Here is a 19,182-nt window from a genome sequence, read left to right as displayed (position 1 = left end):
ATTCACTGCGCCCGGGAGTTCGACCGAGGCGGCCTGAAGCTGAAGCACTACTAATCCAACTCTCGCTCCCGCTCCTCTCGGTGGCGATACTCTCTCTCGCGGGCGGGGGACGCGTGCCTCCACAAGCGTAGGACTTAACGAGTGCTCTCCCGAGGGGAGTCTGGGAGGGAGTCGGGAAGGCGGGGGTGCAAGCTCCCCTTTACAAGTTGCGAACGTTAGTTGTTGGTTGCTCGAAATGCGAGCGAGCCCACCTCATTGCGACATTATTTTACGTCGCAAACTATCCGATCAATCCTTAAAAAAAAATTCCAACCTAGATTGCGACCATTTATACGAACTGCCCTCCCCCTCATTCCGTAAATTGGTACGCCTCTGTTACGACTAATACGCCCCCTACCGGGCCCGAGGCAGAAACTGAGTATCGGTTTTGCTTGAATGAAGATGCAGAGCGGACGATTGCTTATGTTAGGGAGCGCCCCCTGCTGGGCTACTGATGCGACAGGATGGAGGGATCGCGTGCATCTGGCCACTTAGGCCGGTTCTCGATCCGTCGTGTACCCACCTTCTCAAACCGCTGAGGGACTGTGTATATACAAGTGAGCCCCTCATAGGATAAACTGGGAATTTTGATGAATTTGCAAAGTTGATGTATCATACTCACTGGTGAATAATTAAATGCAATCAGGCCACTCAAAATTTGCTAACAGAAGGTATGAAATAAAGTAATGTGAAATTCATGTTGTCATTTTTGTTTTTAGCGAGGGGTGACAAGTTGAATAATATGCAAGTACTTTTTTTAAACATTTACACGTAAGGAATTACATAATTATAAAATAACCTTATTACCCGATGGATTTTCCTGTAGGAAATAACCTTGGAATTATTTAATAGTTGGATAGTGATGAAACGTTTGTGCTGCCACCTATTGCACACTCAAGTTATACTCCACGATTTACACAGATATAAGAACAAGCAGACGCATTCAAATCATCTGCATAAAAACAATATGAGTTACTTCGTTGATGAATCACAAATTTTATTGTTCACTAGAAAACTCAACAAGACAGGAGTACAGACCATCTACGTTAAGGCTTCGGTCCGTAATGACATTTTGCTTAGTGTGTGGTTGACAATGACGATGATGGTGGCGTCACAAAGTAGATCTGACCTAACAGGAGTGACGTGCGCATGCATATAGCGGAGTTTCGCTAGTTCTCATCTGTTCGCCGCTGCGCGTTACTATAACTCTAGCATCCGCTTCATGGACCATGCACTGTGGGCCGACGCCGCTGCTGCTGCTGCTGCGTTCATTTCCCTCCCCATCACCGCGTGCCACCGCTGTGCACTGCCAGGGTTCATACACCTAAGGAAAACCTTTTTTTGGAAATCTTTCAGGATTATTTTATGACTTAAAAGCCAGATTTTTCACGACTGATATTCTAGCCAAATACGAACCAGGTGAGCAGAATTACTTAGCCAGCAACCATTGCTTACCTCTCAGACAAGACGGGTGTGTACCCAATTTCACGAATTTTCTCAGACCAAACACAATAACAGTCAATTCTCTGTCTTTCCAAGTCCATGACCCAATTTCCTGGGCCTTCCAGAGCCTGGACTCTCCATACCTAGCAAACCACATCTGATAAACTCCAAGACCCACCAGGTCGTCTATACACCCGTACGAACCCCGCAGCGCCGCCTCAGATGTACTTGAAGACAACATCGCGGCGATCGCCAACGCTCTGCACCTCGACCTTCACGATGCACTTGAGGAATCGAGCGAGAATCTCCTCCGTGTAGCCGACGAGGAAGTAAAGCTTGCGCGCGTGCAAGCGCCGCTGCACGACGCCGCTCACATAGACGGCGTTGTGTCGTCGCTTGATGATAACCTCCGAGACGAAGATGCCGTGCCACGTGCCGGCCATGAACTTACGAATGAACATGTCCTCGTAAAGAGTGTCGCTGGCGCGCGGCGCGTCACATAGATTACCTGCCGGAATAAGATAATCGAATGTTAATCAGCATGTTGCGCAGGTTAGCTGGCGAAGGGAAGAGACAGTGAACGTTAACAGGTGCGTCATGGAGGTTACCTGGAGCTGGTGGGAAGAGATACGAGTGAGCGTTAATAGGTGCATCGTGCATGTTACCTGGGGCTGGTATAAAGAATAAATAATTCTGATAAGTTTAAACTACAAAAGTCATCTATCAAATAGGCACCTAGCAATGTTAAGCAGCAAGTATCTTACTGGTGTTCCAAGAGTTCCATGACTTGCATACGCCGATCTGGAAGGGTGGATGGGCCTGCTCATAGGTAAGCGGTTTGTTCTGTTTCAGCGTTATCTTGTATCTTCCTGCTTGTACTTTGCAACAGGCTGCAGTAGTGGCTATTCTTCTGTGTGTGTTTCCAATCGCCGAAGCGGCACTCTAAATTTAAAAAATGGATTAATTAAAGGTTAATTATTTAATCAAAAAACTACTTTCTGCAGATGAGAAAGACACTGTGTTCAGCTATATATTATCATGGAATTACCAAAGTAAAACATGTACCATCAACGACTATATAACAAAGGCGTACCTAACCCATTTTGCCTGGTGGGGCCTAAGCGATGTGCAGGTTGTGTGCTGGGCAGCTGACTATAGGCCAATCGCCATTGACCACGTAACACAACAGCATCCATATTTCTCTGGGGGCAACTGCCCCCATCCCCCCCCCCCTTGCTAGCTACGGCCCTGTATACAACAATATAGCGCATGTAAGCCTCGCTGCATATGCAAGCCTCACTGCATTGAAAACCTGCCCCACGCATAAGGGTATAAACTATAACAGCGACCAACAGAAGGTAAACTCACATGGCAGGCACATAGGCATAAACAAATGCATATCCAGTAGTAATGCAATGTTACAACATAAGGCAATTATAATCTAAAGGCTGTGAATGCTGCTTTTACTGCCACTGGCCACCACAGAATACTCAAACACCAATTATATACAAAATCATGCCATAAAATCAAAATAATGGTTGCTGTGCCAAGATATACATGTCCATGTTCCAGGTTTTTATCTGGACAAAAGCACCGATCAGGTCTTATGAAATACACTCTTTGAGCTCTATAGGCCTATTAGTATATCACTGTGGCTATATGCCCGGCAGCCGGCACCCTAACCCTAACCCTAACCCTCCTGTTTACTTAAGAAATCACCAAAAATTAAAAACTGCCAGGCATTTAGGAAATCGAAGACCGTGCCCGGCAGCCGTCGGATATTTTCTAAGTGTCGATTGCGATTTCTAGGAGAATTGGGGTAGTTCGAATATATACAGCACTATAAAAAATCGCTTGACATTTCTAAACAAATGTAGAATACTTTGGATCAAGTAGTACACTGTTTACTTGAAAAATCACCAAAAATTATAAACTGCCGGGCATTTAGGAAATCGAAGACCGTGCTCGGCTGCCGGGCATATAGCCACTTCGTTAGTATATAGCTCAATATGTGTTAGATAGAATCAGACATCGCATTGCAATGGACACGATTTGTTGCTAAATTTTTAATATTTATAGATGCTTAGTAGAAATGTTATGACCTTGAATTATCAGCTGTTAAAATCAGCTAGAGCACTAATTGTCTGATTCAGTGATTGTCAAGCGATGTCGATCGTCGACTGTCAATCATTCACTTTCTCAATGTCAATAAGACAGGTCTCATGTCTATAACAGGTCAATAAAGTTTTATGGAACCTATGACAACTTTTTGCAAAGAGACAATTTTGCCTCGGACGCTGTCGCTGCCTCATTCTAACAGTAACAGTAACAGTAATATTCATTCACACCACAGGCACTTGAAGCGTTTCAATAAAATATAATGCTAAATAAATACGAAATCTATTTACTATACCAAAGTCTTAATGTTTCTATACTCTCTTTCACCTATTATTGCCGACAATTTCCTGTAAATGCCGTCCAAATGCTCACCTACAACAAACACTGGCTGCCGCCAAGCGCCATTGCTGCCGCTGCAGTGCTGCACACTGACACTTATATATATAGTGTATATTTATATATTTAACCACTATATATTTGAGTGTTAGTGTGCAGCGGCAGCAATGCCAATGGCGCTTGGCGGCAGCCAGTGTTTGTTGTAGATGAGCATTTGGACGGCATTTACAGAAAATTGTCGGCAATAATAGGTGAAAGAAAGTATAGAAACATTAAGACCTTGGTAGTAAATAGATTTCGTATTTATTTAGCATTATATTTTATTGAAACCCTCCAAGTGCCTGTGCCTGTGGCTGTGATTCACACACTGACACAGTGTCACACAGACGAGACGTGTGTGGACTGGCAGGGAATCGAAGAAGTGCTACTACTAGGTCAATACTAACAGAAATGAACAAATAATGTGCTGCGTTTGAAGTCCGAGACATATAAACGAGCATAATTCCATAACGAAATACACTAAATGCAGTAATATCAGATTGTGTTAAAATTTACCCTAGAAACGAGCAGCCACATGGGGGCTGCCATCTTTTTGGTTTGACCCTAGCGTGACCTGGCGCTTTAATAAATGCAGTCTTCTTATTGGGTGGGTGACGTGTCATCTCCAATCAAAATGCTCGTAGCAAGAGTTCAGGCTAAAGCGCTGGACGCTGCCATATTGCGTCGTGTACGTTGCTGTTGATGGAACACATCTAGTGAAAAGCTAACATCTAACGGATTACATTCGGTAAATGTTTCACTAAACTTCTAAACTAGTTAATGAGCGCTTCAACCTTTTTATGTAATGTTTCCGCAATAATCGTGCCCCTACACTGTTTCATGAAATGACGATAAAAGTTGCAATGGAATTCTGTGTTGATTTTAATTTTGTACACTACAGTGACTACTCACTAGGCCTATTTCAACCCTAGCCTAAACACCTAAATCTTAACAACTGGGATTATTTTAACGGTAGTTTTACAGGTTCAGTTATCATGATCATCTTCTTTACATCAGGTGATCTTATCCGGTTTGTTTCCGGCGTTGTGTATTCGGTATTGCAACTCGTCCAGTAGGGGTTGCGAGCAATTTGTTGTGCCTGTGGCATAGCCATGCACCCAATTTAGCACCCCGGATTTGGAACGTTTCAAAAATAAAATAATGGTAAATAAACACGAAATGTATTTACTGCAAAAGTCTCAATGGATATATGTATTCTCTATCTACTAATAAGTCGATGTTAGGCAGGAAAATGTGAGTGAAAAATAGTGAACGGCGCAATACACACTATATGCATAGATATTAAAATGGAGGTTGTTGGTTGTGTATTAGCGATGTGATGGTGTGAATCGAAGGAAGCCTCCTACGAATGTTTTGCTCACACTTTCCCACCTGCTCTAGATTTGCGTTGTTTGTGCACGCTCGTTGTTGTTGGTTGTACTTGTGTGTTGCAGAGGAGCATTTGAACGGCATTTACAGGAAGTTATCGGCAATAATAGGCAAAAGAGAGTAGAGAAACATTAAGACTTTGGTAGTAAATACATTTCGTGTTTATTTAGCATCATTTTATTATTGAAACGTTCCAAATGCCTGTGAGCATATATCTGTCATATAATCGTGTTCACGGTATATTAGGAATTATGTGACAGGTGCAAGAGAGGAGACTTAGCAAATGTTTTTGAATCTCATTCCTTATATGAACAAGACTGGTCATCGACAAAATAACAGATAGCGTCGAAGTTAATGGGAAAACGTGATTCGTGTAGTGGAATTTTGTATTGCAGTTGTTTTTATTCTGGAATACTTAAAATTGTGTAATGCAGGGTATTACTGAATTAGCGATGGTCTACATTATTGTAACATTTATATAAATTTGTTTGTTGAAAATGTTTATCTAGGATACTTGACTGGGCTTTGCTTGTTGACAGTTTGGGCATTTTGAATTTTATTTCTACGTAACGTTTTACAGTTGAATGAAAATCAATATTAGTTAACATTCAGTTAAAAAACCAAACGAGGTCAATTTATATTCATAGATATGTGGTTTAATTTGCAGGCCACCAATCATTCAAGATGTTTCTGTGGGACTGGTTCACTGGTATGCTACAATTTCTAGGTAAGCACAAACATCTGGGTAATATATGTTTACTAAGCCTGTGACCGGAACTGTGAAAACAAGGATAAATGCACTTAATTTTCACCTATCGTTATTCGTTGAACCAGCAAATCTACCTATTCAGAGGGTTTTTTAGCATTTTGCTTCCTCGCTGAGTCAGTGGTCATTAGGTGTTATGTGTGGAACGTGTGGAATACAGTGTAGAAGACAAAACAGTTCTACTTACTTCCTGGCTTGCTGTGATATCACATTACAGAATCACATGCACAGTCTATCACATGTCCAATTGACTATCTCTGAGTAAGCTTGCTTCGTCCTTTTTTTGGAACTGGTTCAAGTGATCGTAGGAAGAAGGTCATGTGGCATAATAAAAGCTGATTTAAGTTAGTTTATAAATAGACAGCTGTTTTCTTGATAAGGATAAATGTATGCTGGCAGATATTAGAGCCCTTGCTAGTGTAACAGTTTGATGTGCAATGTATTGATGAAGGGTGAATGTGATATGGATCACTTTACTACTGATTTGGATTAGACATGAGTATATATATATATATGTGTTTTTTAGTAGCAGGTTGCGAAATTTCTACCCCTGTAGTGGTATGTGACAGAGCTGTTCAACAACCATTAGTATTATATAGGCACGTACATAAGCTGTTCTTTCGCGTTTGTACCTTTCAAAGCGTGTTTAGTTGTTTAATATTTGTTGCCAACCCATGTCTGTTGTTTTTGGTTGGGCCACAGAATGTTAATGCTATTCCAGTGCTCACAGACAGCCAGGCGTTTTTTAATTCTAGATCGTCTGAACGATATCCTATTTATATATAAATGGATGGGATCGTGTAGAAAGCAGACATAGGCTGTGTTTGAACATGCACGAGGTTAATCGTAATTATTCTGACTAGCTGTAGATATCATATCCAAACAATCACAGGCCATGTTTGCACATTCCGATTTCCGTCCGATCTCACCGTGCTATGCGTCGGCCTTCGGATAGGTCACTCTCGGTACACAAGCGTGCCTGCGTGCTGCGTTCTTAACGTACAATGTTGACTGTATCTCGTCCAATACATCAACGTTGGACAGTTGAACACATGAGCTGGTAGTAGTGGCAGTGGTATCAGTAGCAGTAGCCGACATATTACTAATTAGTATTTTGTGGGAGAAAAAAGATTTTCGTGAGTTGCGCCCATACTTGTGTATATCCCAAGCTAGGCAGCAACAACCTTGTTGGTAATAAGGCCTAAGATAAAATATTGCTTGTTTCCCCTTTACTGACCGACTCGCCAAAACGCTGCTACTCGACACATTTTATTGGCCGATTAAAACAAAACAAACATGATTTCGTTTCGCCAAAAAATAAAAATAAAATTCGTTCCGCAAAAACATATACACAAAACAGAATATACAATATACAAGATTTTTCACCTACCTACCTACTCGGTACCCTGAGAGGCGAGTAGGTAAAGGGGAAACAAACAATTTTTTAAGTGTGGCCTAACATGACCCCGCTGTTGCATACGTCGTGTCGACCGCCGACCGTGGAACTAGGTCTGTGAACTGCTAATGATAGGATAGGAGAGAGAGCATTGCTGTGTTGTGGGTTACACCCCTGAGGTATTCTAATTCCATGGTTCGCACAGTCCTTGAAAAGTCCTTGAATTTGAGGGGAGTCTTTGAAAAGTACTTGAATTTAGTAAATGTTGATTTTGTGCTTGAAAAGTCTTTGAATTTCATGAAAATGTCCTTGAATTTTTAGAAAGAATCCTTACCTGTAATAAAAAGAAATTTTGTACCATCAATAATGTGCAAACCTCAATAAAAATTGTGTTAAATGAGCTTACAAAGCTATAGACACGATAGACAGTTAAATGATGATCACAAATTACAGTAAGTCAGTAAAATCAGTCAGTAAATCAAGGTATGTTGTAGAAGTCACAGTGTTTAGTTTATTAATGTGTTCCAGGTAAGTTTTAGAGGTGACACTAGACAGTGATTAAGAATGGAGTTATTATTAAATTAATCCAGGTATGTTTTGTTCTGTGTATGAATTCCAATATAATGTCCGATAAAATGTCCTTGAATATCCGATAAAATGTACTTGAAAAGTCCTTGGAAATTTTTTCGGTCCTCCTGTATGAACCATGAATTCACAACCATTTCACCAGGCGTACCTTACGCGCACCTGGAGGGCGATAAAACAAGGTCCGCCAGCATTTGCTGCGAGATTAGTGTGTGCAGTTGCATGATTTTACGGATGTTCAAAGTTCATGGCCAATGTATTGGATGAGACAGTACGCGAAGATGCGCAGATCTGGTTGTAATTATACTTAGTCTATGATATTTCTGGTCACTTACCCCCACGTGGTCATTCATGCTTACAAGTTACATCAAACCTTGAACTCTTCTTAACATTAACTGTGAAAATGGTGTGGGGATGGGTCGGGCAGTTAGGTGGTAGGGAGCTCTTAGGGGGGAGGGGGGCAGTTAGGTGGTAGGGAGCTCTTAGGGGGGAGGGGGGCTGTTAGGTGAGACGTGGGTGTGAGGTTTCAGGCAAGGCGGGAGTAAGGCGGGAGTAAGGCGGAAGTAAGGCGGGAGTAAGGCGGGAGTAAGGCGGGAGTAAGGCGGGAGTAAGGTGGGAGGGGATGGTCTGTGTGTGCACGGTGGGTGCCATCTTCTTGCTGTGTACCTGGCCATGGTTCATTAACCTGCGCTGTGTTCGTGCTGCACACCTGGCCGTGGTGATGGCTCGTTAACCTGCGCTGTGGTGATGGCTCGTTAACCTGCGCCGTTTTCCCGCAAGGTCTCAAGGGCAAGAGCGCCAGGATCGTGTTTCTCGGTTTAGACAATGCCGGTAAAACGACGCTGTTGGGCATGCTGCGAGACGACCGTATCCTACAGGCGAGTCCCACGCACCACCCGAGTAAGTGGCGCCCTCTAGCGCCCTCGGCCTCCACGCCCTGCATGCAGCGAGGCCCACGGCAAGCGTGCGGGCGATTGTGACTGCCCTCACTCTCTCTCTCTCTTCGCAGGATTGTGACGGCTCTCCCTCTCTCTCTCTCCGCAGGATTGTGACGGCTCTCCCTCTCTCTCTCCGCAGGATTGTGACTGCCCTCCCTCTCTTTCTCCGCAGCACAGTTGCTGTTGTGTGTGTGTACGCATCTGCGGTTATCTACAATCAAACCTGTGTCAAACCTGTCTATACAGTAGAGAACTGTCTATAAAGAACAGTTGGGTATTTTCCTTGAGTGATACCTACACAGATTTGACTGTAAATATACGCTAGTAACTGCTGGCGACGGTCAGTTGGACCCCAATAGTTTCTCACGTGTAGGTCGTGCTGCATGTAGAAATTTTGTGATTGTTTTGCATGTCACAGTAGTTCGCGTTGCAGGCAGCGCCACCTAGCAGCAGAATCTATCGGCGTCCAGCGTTGGATGTCGCCGACTAACGCTTGCATTGTGTGATTGAATACTAGCAGTAATAAGCATGTCGTTTTTTGTCTCTCCCTTTCTGTCTTCGCCTGTGTGCGTCGTAGGTTTGTACAAAAAGTCGGGCAAGCTCGTATTTCTGGGCCTGGATAACGCAGGAAAGACGACGCTGCTGCACATGCTCAAAGATGATCGAATGGCTCAGCACGTCCCCACCTTCTATGCAAGTAAGTCCCCTCGTTACACTCTAGGCCATCCTTAAAAAATTCTATGTTTGCTGTCCCCCGACCCATGATTTTTTTAGTGGGTAGGTAGGTAGGTTTTTTTTGGGGGGAGGCATAATAGTTATTTTAAGTCTGTCCTCATGTTTGCCACACATGCTTTGTGTTTCAGTCTTAACTATAAAAAATTTAATCAAAAAAAATATGGAACCCAAAATGGGTTTTGGGTCGCGGCTATTTTCGTGGGTCGGTCGGAGGACAGCAAACATATAATTTTTTAAGGATGGCCCTCTATAGCACGACAGTAGTATCAGCCATAAGCTAGTCGGATCCACAAAGGGAGTGTTAAAGCAGAGGAGCTGTGTCTGGTAAGATGATCCAGGCTTCCTTCCATCCATCCGATTCCATATATCTAGAACCTACATAAGTAAGTACTATCGCTGTATGACGCCAGGCATGCCGTAGGTGGCACCACTGTAGCACAGTCACACACAGTAGGTGGTGCCACTACCACAGTTTTCTAGTAGGTGGCACCACTGTAGCACAGTCAGACAGTAGTTGGCGCCACTACCACAGTTGTCTTGTAGGTGGCACCACTGTAACATAATCTCATAGTAAGTGGCCATCTTTTCACTGGGCATAGCAGAGGTGGTAATTATCACGGGCGTAATAACGACGTCATTAAGGTGATTACGTCACCGTAAATAGTAAAAAATAAAACAAAATATTTCCACTTTTTCACAAAATATAAGTAATTCTGTTCACTTTTTATGGTTAAATTGCTGCATTATGATTATACTTCTTATTTTACTATATTGTTCGATGTGAACATACACTCGGGATGCATACATAGCCCATAGCAAGCAATTAATGCCAGGAACACTAATATCAAATCGTCCAGGTTTTTTGGATTTTTAACTAGTTGAGAAACAATCTTATCAGGTAAGAATTTGACGATACGTTTAGTCCCGTTAGTTCTTACTTTTAATGCAAAAAAATGGCAACAAAAATTTTACAAATTTTACCATAGAAAATTCTTGACGTAGTCAATCTAAGGTAAGATGGTAAGTGTGGATGGAGAGTAGAAAGGTTATGTCAGGGCATGGGCAGTCGCTCTGAGATGCTGGTCCGCTGTGAATCTCTGATTGTCGTCATGATTCGTCTACGTAGCTAAGTCCAAGTAGGTATTTTGGTAAGTGTTTCGTCTTCCCTAGCAGCCAATGTGAACTCCTTTCTAGGGCTTTCCTGATTAAACCGTGTTGTTTGGTGGATGCATGAGCATGTGCGTTTAACGATAGAATTAATTTCAATGTGACTATCTCACCTTGTATAGTACTAGGGTTATTGAAAAGTGTAAACTTGCAAATGCAATTATTGGATTTGCTATTCTGTTCAGTGTAAACAAACACTCGCGACTTTGTAAATTTGCTATAGTGAACAATTTTGGTACAGTGACACACAAAAGGCAAATCTCTCATTTTAACCCCTTTTCCTACAAATATACTTCTTATAAAAAGGTGAGATAGTCCTTAACTAACCACAATAATATTTTTGCATGCATGTGTTGCATAGCAATGCAATGTAGTGTCCCCCAAGTATGAGTAGCATCTGGAGGTGTAACGATACACTATAGAGTCATGATATGATATGTATGTCAATATATGTAGGTCACGATACGTATTGCGATACACGGACAGATAGAGAGATTTTATAAATTGTACGCTATGATAAATTTGTCGTAGTGAGTATGAGATAATAAGGTTTTAACTCTTCAAGTGAAAAGTTAGTTTTAAAACATGAAAAAAAAAATATTTCTATTGAATGGTGAAATTTTTCATGTCGCGTAAGTTAAACCTGTTTTACCTGAAAATATGCAAGGAACCTAGGGGTCATGTATCTCTTCAGGATTCAAGGACACACGGTGTCCATAATATATTTGCACTAGATTTGTATGACAACATATATTGACCCTGATTTCTCCAGTAACTGAGGGTATTTACGTGACGATGAGAGCGAGAGTTCATGAAATGAAAGAAATTCCATCTAAATTGAATTACATGTTATCTCGCATTAGGTTACCTTATTTATGGTTCAACACCTTTATCGTTTGTATCGCAATGCGTATGCTGTATGTTGGTTGTTGTATCGGGCCACTGTGTCTCGGTTCGGTCTCGGTCTCAGGTCACTGTGTCTCGATTCACTGATACATCGGTTACACCCCTGGTAGCATCAAAACTGTATGTGCTGCCATCTACAGGGACAAATCTTCTAAGTTGTTTATTAATGGCTAACCCATAAGCTGTTAATATATTGTTGCGTCTAATTGTAAGCTGAGTAGAATATTAGCCACAGGTTTGCTCATACATGTATACAGTTACGTTATATGTAAATATTTGTTAAACTATAGTTATATATAGCTAAGTAAATATTTCGTTACAATGATATATAGACAGAGATTGCATTGTGAGAAAATTGATGTAAAAATTTATTCCAATAATATAATTTATATAATCGTTAAAAAAAAATTATACATCTATTATTTTTAACACTACAGCGTCAGAAGAACTGACAATGGGAGGCATGAAGTTCACAACCTTTGACCTTGGTGGACATAAGCAAGGTGAGTGATAAATCCGCTTAACACACAGAATCACATTTTGGATTAAGTGACATTAGAAAAATGTCCATGGATGTTGTTTTCTCGTGTAAAATACTTTAATTTTGAGGTAAATCCAAGCTGCTAGAGCAACAGTTTCAATGGCTGATCGGCTGAGTTTGTTTAGCTGTGCTGATGTTTCATATGAGCCATCACCGTGGCAACAGACGACAGCCAGTCATCCGATTTATCAAATGATTAGCAGAGCTTCACAAAAGACAGCAGGTCGGCTGTCAAACATTTCGCTGAAGCATATACGTTGTACTTACCTTAAAATTCAATTGCGCTTATATTGTTTTCATCGTTTAATAATTTCAACTCTTAAAACCAACCAATCAAAAATATAAGCGCGTAAAATAAATTCATTTTCGATGCATGTTTTTCTTTGTTAGGTTGATGTTGCAGACAATGACTACACTTCGAAGTGGTATTTTACAGGAATTTGATTTGTGTGTGCATTGTTTTGCAGCGAGGAAGGTGTGGAAGGACTACTTCCCAGCTGTTGATGCCATAGTGTTTCTAGTAGATGCCTACGACAGAGACAGGTTTAGGGAGTCAAAGTCAGAACTTGATGTAGGTACAGCACTGGCTGTGTGTTTTATAACGCAGGGTTCGTAGCGGGTCTTCCAAAGTCTTATAAGTACTTATTTTGCCAAAAATAAAATAAGGGCCCTTATTAGTACTTATTTTTGGTGAAATCTTAGAAAAGTACTTAATAGTCCTTATTTTTTCTCGACTTAGAGTAAGAATTGTTGTATATATAATACGGAATAATTAAATCTGCCGTGTAATTGTGTATATAAATATTGTTAGTGTACTTTAATAGTCGGTGATCTATCAGAAATCGCGTAAAAAAGTCTTATTTTGGCCTCCAGAAAGGGTCTTATACGTCCTTATTTCAACATGTGTCTTACTACTATGAACCCTGTAACGACTCACGTGTGTGCATGTGTGTGTGTGGGGCTGGGTCTGCTGGTGCACACGTTGGTATGTGTGCATGCATATGTGCTAATCATGTGAGGGTCAATAAACCTTCCAAACTTATGCAAGCATTTACTATTTACTGACTGTAAAAAATACGATGTACAAAGATTGCATTTGGTTTAAATATCGGCGCCCCAAGAAGATGACACTTTTTAAGTCCTGGGGAAAAATGTCTTGCCTTTAGTAGGAACCCCAAATAAAACTTTCTGTTTTTGTGAATTCATATTTATCTTGTGTTAAATCCAAGAAATTAACTTACTATCGAAATTTTCGATCTCCCTTCGGTAAATCTTTATCAGGAAGTGACGTCACCATAGGTGGCAGCAGGTGACATCATGATCACCTATGGTGACGTCACATCCGGATGAAGATTTCCCGAAGGAGATCGAAAATTTCGATAGTAAGTTAATTTCTTGGATTTAACACAAGATAAATATGAATTCATAGTTTTCAACGAAATCCAATGAACTTATTTCATTCATTTCTGTGTACGGCCTCGCGGAATTACCGTATTTTTTCAGCAAATGTCCATAGAAAATTTGGCAAGCGTGCAACCGCATGAATCTTAAAAATAAGCACGTGTTATTGTTAATATCTTTAATTTTGAACCTCATACTGCGGACTCCCTCCTTTTGCTGCGGACTCCCACTTTTTGAGGGCAGGGAGTTCGTTGGACTCCCGTGTTCAAAAGTTAATTTCTGCCCCTGGAACGCCGAATAAGACTTTGTGTTTGTTTCTACAGAGCTTGTTAACGGATGAGCAGGTGGTGGGCTGTCCGGTGCTAGTACTCGGTAACAAGATCGACATCCCTGGTGCTGCGAGTGAAGACGAGCTACGATCAATGTTCGGCCTGCACGGCCAGACAACGGGCAAGGTAAGAAGCAGCAGCAGCCTCCGCTCGCTCGCGCCCTCTCCCTCCCCGCTCGCTCGCTCCCTCCTCCTCCATCCCCGCACGCTCGCTTCATGTCCCGCCCGGCTCTTGGCTCAAATTCAATTCCAGCAAAAAAGATAGATGCTAGACAGCCGATGCTGCATTTAACCTCATCAACTACTGTATACGCTGTATATTTCGCAGTGGTTAAATTTTCGCAAAAGCATCCCCGACCACGAAAATAACAACACGCGAATAATTCATACTGAATAATACCGAATAACTCATAATTCACAGACAGCGAAATTAACCACTCGCGAAATTGTCTGTAAAGAAAAATATGGCATATATACAGTATATGTTTCGTCTCTTTCCTTTGCAGGGTAACATTCCGAAGGGGGAGCTGCATGGTCGCCCGCTGGAGCTGTTCATGTGTAGTGTGCTGAAGAGACAGGGATACGGCGAGGGATTCCGCTGGCTCGCACAGTACATCGACTAGAGGGCGCCACTGCTGCCACCCCCACATCGAAACTCGCTCGCTCTGGGACGTGGCAGGAGGGTCGGGGAAGGGTGGCGTGATCGTGGCGAGAGACGCATCTCTCCCCCGGGCACGCCGTCCCTCCTTCCCCCACCTCGCGCTCGTCCCCCGCGCAGCTGCAGCGGGGAGATGCAATGGCAACGAGAGAGGAGCGCCAACGAGAGAGGAACCACGGCAACGAGAGAGGAATCACGGCAACGAGAGAGAGTCGGAAACGAGAGAGGAACCATGGCAAGGAGAGAGAATCGACAATGAGAGAGAGGATCGACAACGCAAGAGAGGAACGGCAACGAGAGAGGAACCATGGCAACGAGAGATGATCGACAATGAGAGAGAGGATCGACAACGCGAAAAGTCGGCAACGAGAGAGGAACCATGGCAATGAGAGAGAATCGGCAACGAGAGAGGATCACCAAGAGTCGTCACAGCAGACGCTGCGGCCTGGTTCCATCCTGGAGGCAGAAGAGAAAGAAGAGAACATGGAAACATGGAAGCGGTTGCCGTGGTGATGCAGAGTTGTGGGCTACTCTTTCCGTTCGTCGTTGTTCCCCGCGGACGGAGTGTGTTCTCTTGTTTATGCAACGAACGAACGGCGCCCCCTCGCTCGTCTGTCGTGAAAGTCGCGGTGGCGACCTCGATGTAAGCGGAGTTTGGGTGCGTACCGTGCAATTGTTTTAGGTCTACTTGTGCAGGGGGAGCCACCCGTCTCTCTGCGCGGTGTTTCCCAGAGAGAGAGAGAGAGAAGGGGGCGTTTTAAGTCGAGGCATTCATCTTCTCGGATAACTTAATAATATATGTGATGGCGGCTTTGGGCTGTCGTCGTAAGTGCATCGTCATCCTCATCTAATGTTTCATTGCTCATCTTCGTCGTCTGTTGCCGTTATCGTCACTGCCATCACCATGGTGATATCCTAGTAATTGCCTTCATTCGCAGTCAAGGTGCGCCATTGTAGGTGGCGCCTCTGGGATTGTAGATGTGAGGGCATTGTCGTTGCCATGGAGATATTTTTGGTTTCGTAGACGATGCGCGTTCCCCGACAATCGTGATGCCTTTGGGAGTGAGATAGTAACGCAAGATTGATTATATATGACAAAGTTAATATTGCCGTCTTGCTCCGATATGTTTTATTGATGACCGAACGTGAGTGGCAGAGCAAGTGCAGGGAGAGTTTTCTCCCGTTAACATAGAGGGATAACGCGTCTCTGCCGCGCGCACGCCGTGTCTGCTGTTTAATTTAGGTGTCTGTCCAAGCTCTCTCGGAGCGCGCGGGAGGACAGTCACCGTTGCTGTGCAAGCGAGCATCAAATTGTAAATACTACATTAATGTGGGGATCGGTGGGTTTGCAATCCATGTGCAGTTGGCTGCGCGGACAACTGCGCAAGTTCTTTCTGCTGAGGTATGTATGGACTTTGTTGTCGTAGCAACCCTGTGTCCAGTAACGACAGGTAGCGTGTTAAATAGTTGCTCGAACCGGCGATAGGTGGCAGCAGTGGTTTGCTAGCTAGCACTAAGGACTGGCGAACTTTTTGTGAACAGTTTGTTTCTCTCTCCCTCTGTCTGTCTATCTCTCTTCCTAGGCACGTACGCACACGTGCACACACACACACACGCACAGACACAGACACACACACACACACACACACACACACACACACACACACACACACACATTTCTCTTTTTCAAATTCATTCTCTCTCTCTCTCTCTGACTCTCTGTCTCTACTGACTGCCTCACCGGTGCTCCCCACTTCCCTTCAGCCAGCCGTCAACAGATTAATATATATATCGGCATGTGGCGTGACGTCTGATTTCATGAGGCATGTCGCGTCGCGTGTGTGTGTAGGTTTGTGCGCAGGTTTGTAGGTTTGTGCGCATGCACGTTGCTAGGTTGCTAGCGAACCTATCAGTTGTCACGTGGTCACACGCTCTCTGCGTACAGCCTCGATTTTAGTGAATAAACCTCTTTGTACCAATGAGCATGTAACTTGTTCTCTCTGTATGCGTGCGCGCGTGCGTGTGTGCGTGGCGTGCGTACTGAGTGTGTGCGATGCGTGCGTGGACGCTGCGTGCGTGCCGTGCGTGCGTGCGTCGTATGCGTGGTGGGTGTTGATGTGTTACGTTGCTGCGTGCGTGATGTGTGCGAGTGTGTTGGTGATGATGCGTTCCCGCTTTTGGCTCGTACGTTTGAGCTATACTCATGTAGCCGTGGGCTATACGAGTAGAGCTACGTGTGCGCATGTGTCTCTGTGTGCGTCTACGAGCGAGCGTGTGTATATTGCCTTCACCATCGACGACACAATCACCCCGACAATATACCGTCTTTTGCACAAATGTGTTTTATTAAAAGTTGTAAAGTACACATCACTTTTTTGTAATCTTATTATTGTAGCCACGTTGGCGGGAAAGTGGCGGATGTGGTGGGTGGGTGAGTATTTCCCATACAACTCGGCACAGGACAACGTAAGAGGTGTTTGTGAATGTGTGTATGCACAGGGTCCTGGTCTTCTGCAATGTTTCTATATTCGACGCCTCCATCCGCAGCTGTGTAACCACCAAAGTCGCAGGTATCAACATTCTATAATATACAATCCGCACCTCACAGCTCCAAATGCGTTTCTAAATTGACTAAAGATTTACTAAAAACTTCCCTTTCGAAACTCGACCGACCCCCTCATCCTCTGGCTGTACAAGCTATCGTCCCTCGCGACGCTATCACCTCTTCCAAGGATGTTATATTGTTAAATATTGATTTAAAAATCGTGTGAATGTCTTTCCCTCTGATCTCGGTGTCCGATGGATTAATAAACTCAATCAGTCATTCAATATTAGATTTATATAAAGTCATCATCCAACTATTCTAGCTCAAGCATATCCAGCACCCCAACCCAAAGCCTCGTACTCGGCATGACACGTCCTTGTCGACATTCTCACGCGGGATCTCCTCGGCTATATATATCGGTGGCCCATAGGCCTGCGAAGGGGTGTGCAGGGGCAGTCACTCCCTAGATTTGGAGCAAATTAAAAAAAATTATTGTCTACTAAAAGACATTGTCGTAGTCAGAAAGGGCTGATACATGTAACACAATGCCAGTGCAAACAGCATCTCCTGCGTCTACATTTTCAATTGACCCCGACCCCCGTTTCTCACCGCCCTCCTTGAATTCTGAATCCCCACTGCCTCCCACTCCCCTAGGACTTGCATCACCTAGTCAGCCCGTATCTATATCATATATATTATATATTCTTCTATTAAATAAGGGTGATAAGCTTGTCACGATATAAGAAATAGTTTCGTCTCAGCTAGAGACGCAAATTTCTGTTTTTACACACTCATAACTTTAGGCAATCTTGCATGTGATGTACGGACTTATCAGGATGAACTTATGCTAGGTGCAATCGTGAGCACACAGACGCTTTATGTGTACGTATCAGAGGTCGCTGCTTTACAAAACCATAGATATAACCAATAGCGTATTATCTATGATCTTGATATATAATATAGTAGCTGAACTTTCTTTACGTTTCGATGTATTGCTGGACATACGTACGCCTGTGTGCCATCTGATTTTACTGCCGATCTAAGCCAGTTAGGCAAACTTTGCGCTTTACCTCTTGACGCTGTTATTGCAGTGCGTACGTATAACCAAACAGAAATTTAGAAATCGTCAACATGGGTACTGTATACTATTTTATTATCGTTTTACGGGATCTATAATATGCAATTGTGCAGCAAATGGCAAGTGTTTACACATGCACCAGCACATACAGCACACACACAAGAGAACCACCCATGAATTTTAACGGGCCAAGTTACTCTCTGGCAGTCTCTGCATACAAAACGTGAACATATCGGTTGTTTTGTTTACCCGAATGATTTACAATGCATTAAATCTTTACCATCGCATGTGTGCACACATACATCATTGATCATACATCATACATACATACATCATACACACATACATCATTGATCATACATCATACATACATACATACATACATCATGACGACATTCAGCAGTGAATCAGCCCGTCTTGCCTCAGTCAACTTTGTTAGAGTTGAGCGGTACGGCAGGAGCTCCTGAGAGGACGTAGTTGGTCGCTCTACGAGCATAGGTAGATCTGGCCACGTAAATACGACACGTACTTATAAAACACGGTATCTTAACAACAGCAGCAACAACAACAACAACAACAACAACAACAAGCACATCCACCTGCAGCAGGCATACACAGGCAGCGGCATGTAGGGCAGAAGCTGGGCGGCGGCAGCTGCGGCGGCAGGCAGCAGGCAGCGGCGCAGCGGCGGCAGCAGCAGCAGCCAGTACAACAGCAAGCAGCAGCAAGCAACAGTAACATGCAGGCAGCGCAGGCAGCAGCGACGCCGCGCGC

The 19,182-nt window shown here is 43.4% G+C and overlaps 2 protein-coding genes across 3 annotated transcripts; one reads left to right on the top strand and one right to left on the bottom strand.

Moving 5' to 3' along the window:
• Window positions 1–1,015: 1,015 nt before the first annotated feature.
• LOC106817389 (28S ribosomal protein S24, mitochondrial-like) lies at window positions 1,016–4,556 on the bottom strand. Its single transcript, XM_014822054.1, has 3 exons — window positions 4,492–4,556; window positions 2,247–2,424; window positions 1,016–1,990 (listed from the first exon to the last, which is right to left on the bottom strand). Exons 1-3 carry the CDS (start codon window positions 4,522–4,524, stop codon window positions 1,701–1,703), a joined length of 501 nt encoding a protein of 166 aa, XP_014677540.1. The 5' UTR covers window positions 4,525–4,556; the 3' UTR covers window positions 1,016–1,700.
• Window positions 4,557–4,621: 65 nt separating this feature from the next.
• LOC106817387 (GTP-binding protein SAR1b-like) lies at window positions 4,622–16,768 on the top strand. Of its 2 annotated transcripts, none has more exons than XM_014822052.1 (7): window positions 4,622–4,723; window positions 6,032–6,091; window positions 9,627–9,746; window positions 12,295–12,360; window positions 12,866–12,969; window positions 14,123–14,254; window positions 14,634–16,768. In XM_014822052.1, the coding sequence occupies exons 2-7, from the start codon at window positions 6,049–6,051 to the stop codon at window positions 14,748–14,750; spliced, it is 582 nt and encodes a 193-aa protein (XP_014677538.1). In that variant the 5' UTR covers window positions 4,622–4,723; window positions 6,032–6,048; the 3' UTR covers window positions 14,751–16,768. The 2 variants fall into 2 exon arrangements, with proteins under 2 accessions (XP_014677538.1, XP_014677539.1); XM_014822053.1 differs by lacking the exon at window positions 9,627–9,746 and adding an exon at window positions 8,892–9,011.
• The last annotated feature ends 2,414 nt before the right edge of the window (window positions 16,769–19,182 follow it).

The sequence above is a fragment of the Priapulus caudatus genome, unplaced genomic scaffold (genome assembly GCF_000485595.1).
Source record: "Priapulus caudatus unplaced genomic scaffold, Priapulus_caudatus-5.0.1 Scaffold1709, whole genome shotgun sequence".
Taxonomy (NCBI): domain Eukaryota; kingdom Metazoa; phylum Priapulida; class Priapulimorpha; order Priapulimorphida; family Priapulidae; genus Priapulus; species Priapulus caudatus.
The sequence above is the reverse complement of the archived record's forward strand: the minus strand, read 5'-3'. Positions and strand labels throughout refer to the sequence as shown.

Coding starts and splice junctions, on each gene's coding strand:
- LOC106817387 (XM_014822052.1), top strand. CDS start 6,049: ATGTTTCTGTGGGACTGGTTCACTGGTATGCTACAATTTCTAG. Junction 9,747..12,294: donor CGTCCCCACCTTCTATGCAA/GTAAGTCCCCTC, acceptor TTAACACTACAG/CGTCAGAAGAACTGACAATG. Junction 14,255..14,633: donor ACGGCCAGACAACGGGCAAG/GTAAGAAGCAGC, acceptor TTTCCTTTGCAG/GGTAACATTCCGAAGGGGGA.
- LOC106817389 (XM_014822054.1), bottom strand. CDS start 4,524: ATGGCAGCCCCCATGTGGCTGCTCGTTTCTAGG. Junction 2,425..4,491: donor TGTGGCTGCTCGTTTCTAGG/GTAAATTTTAAC, acceptor TTTTAAATTTAG/AGTGCCGCTTCGGCGATTGG. Junction 1,991..2,246: donor ATGGAACTCTTGGAACACCA/GTAAGATACTTG, acceptor TTATTCCGGCAG/GTAATCTATGTGACGCGCCG.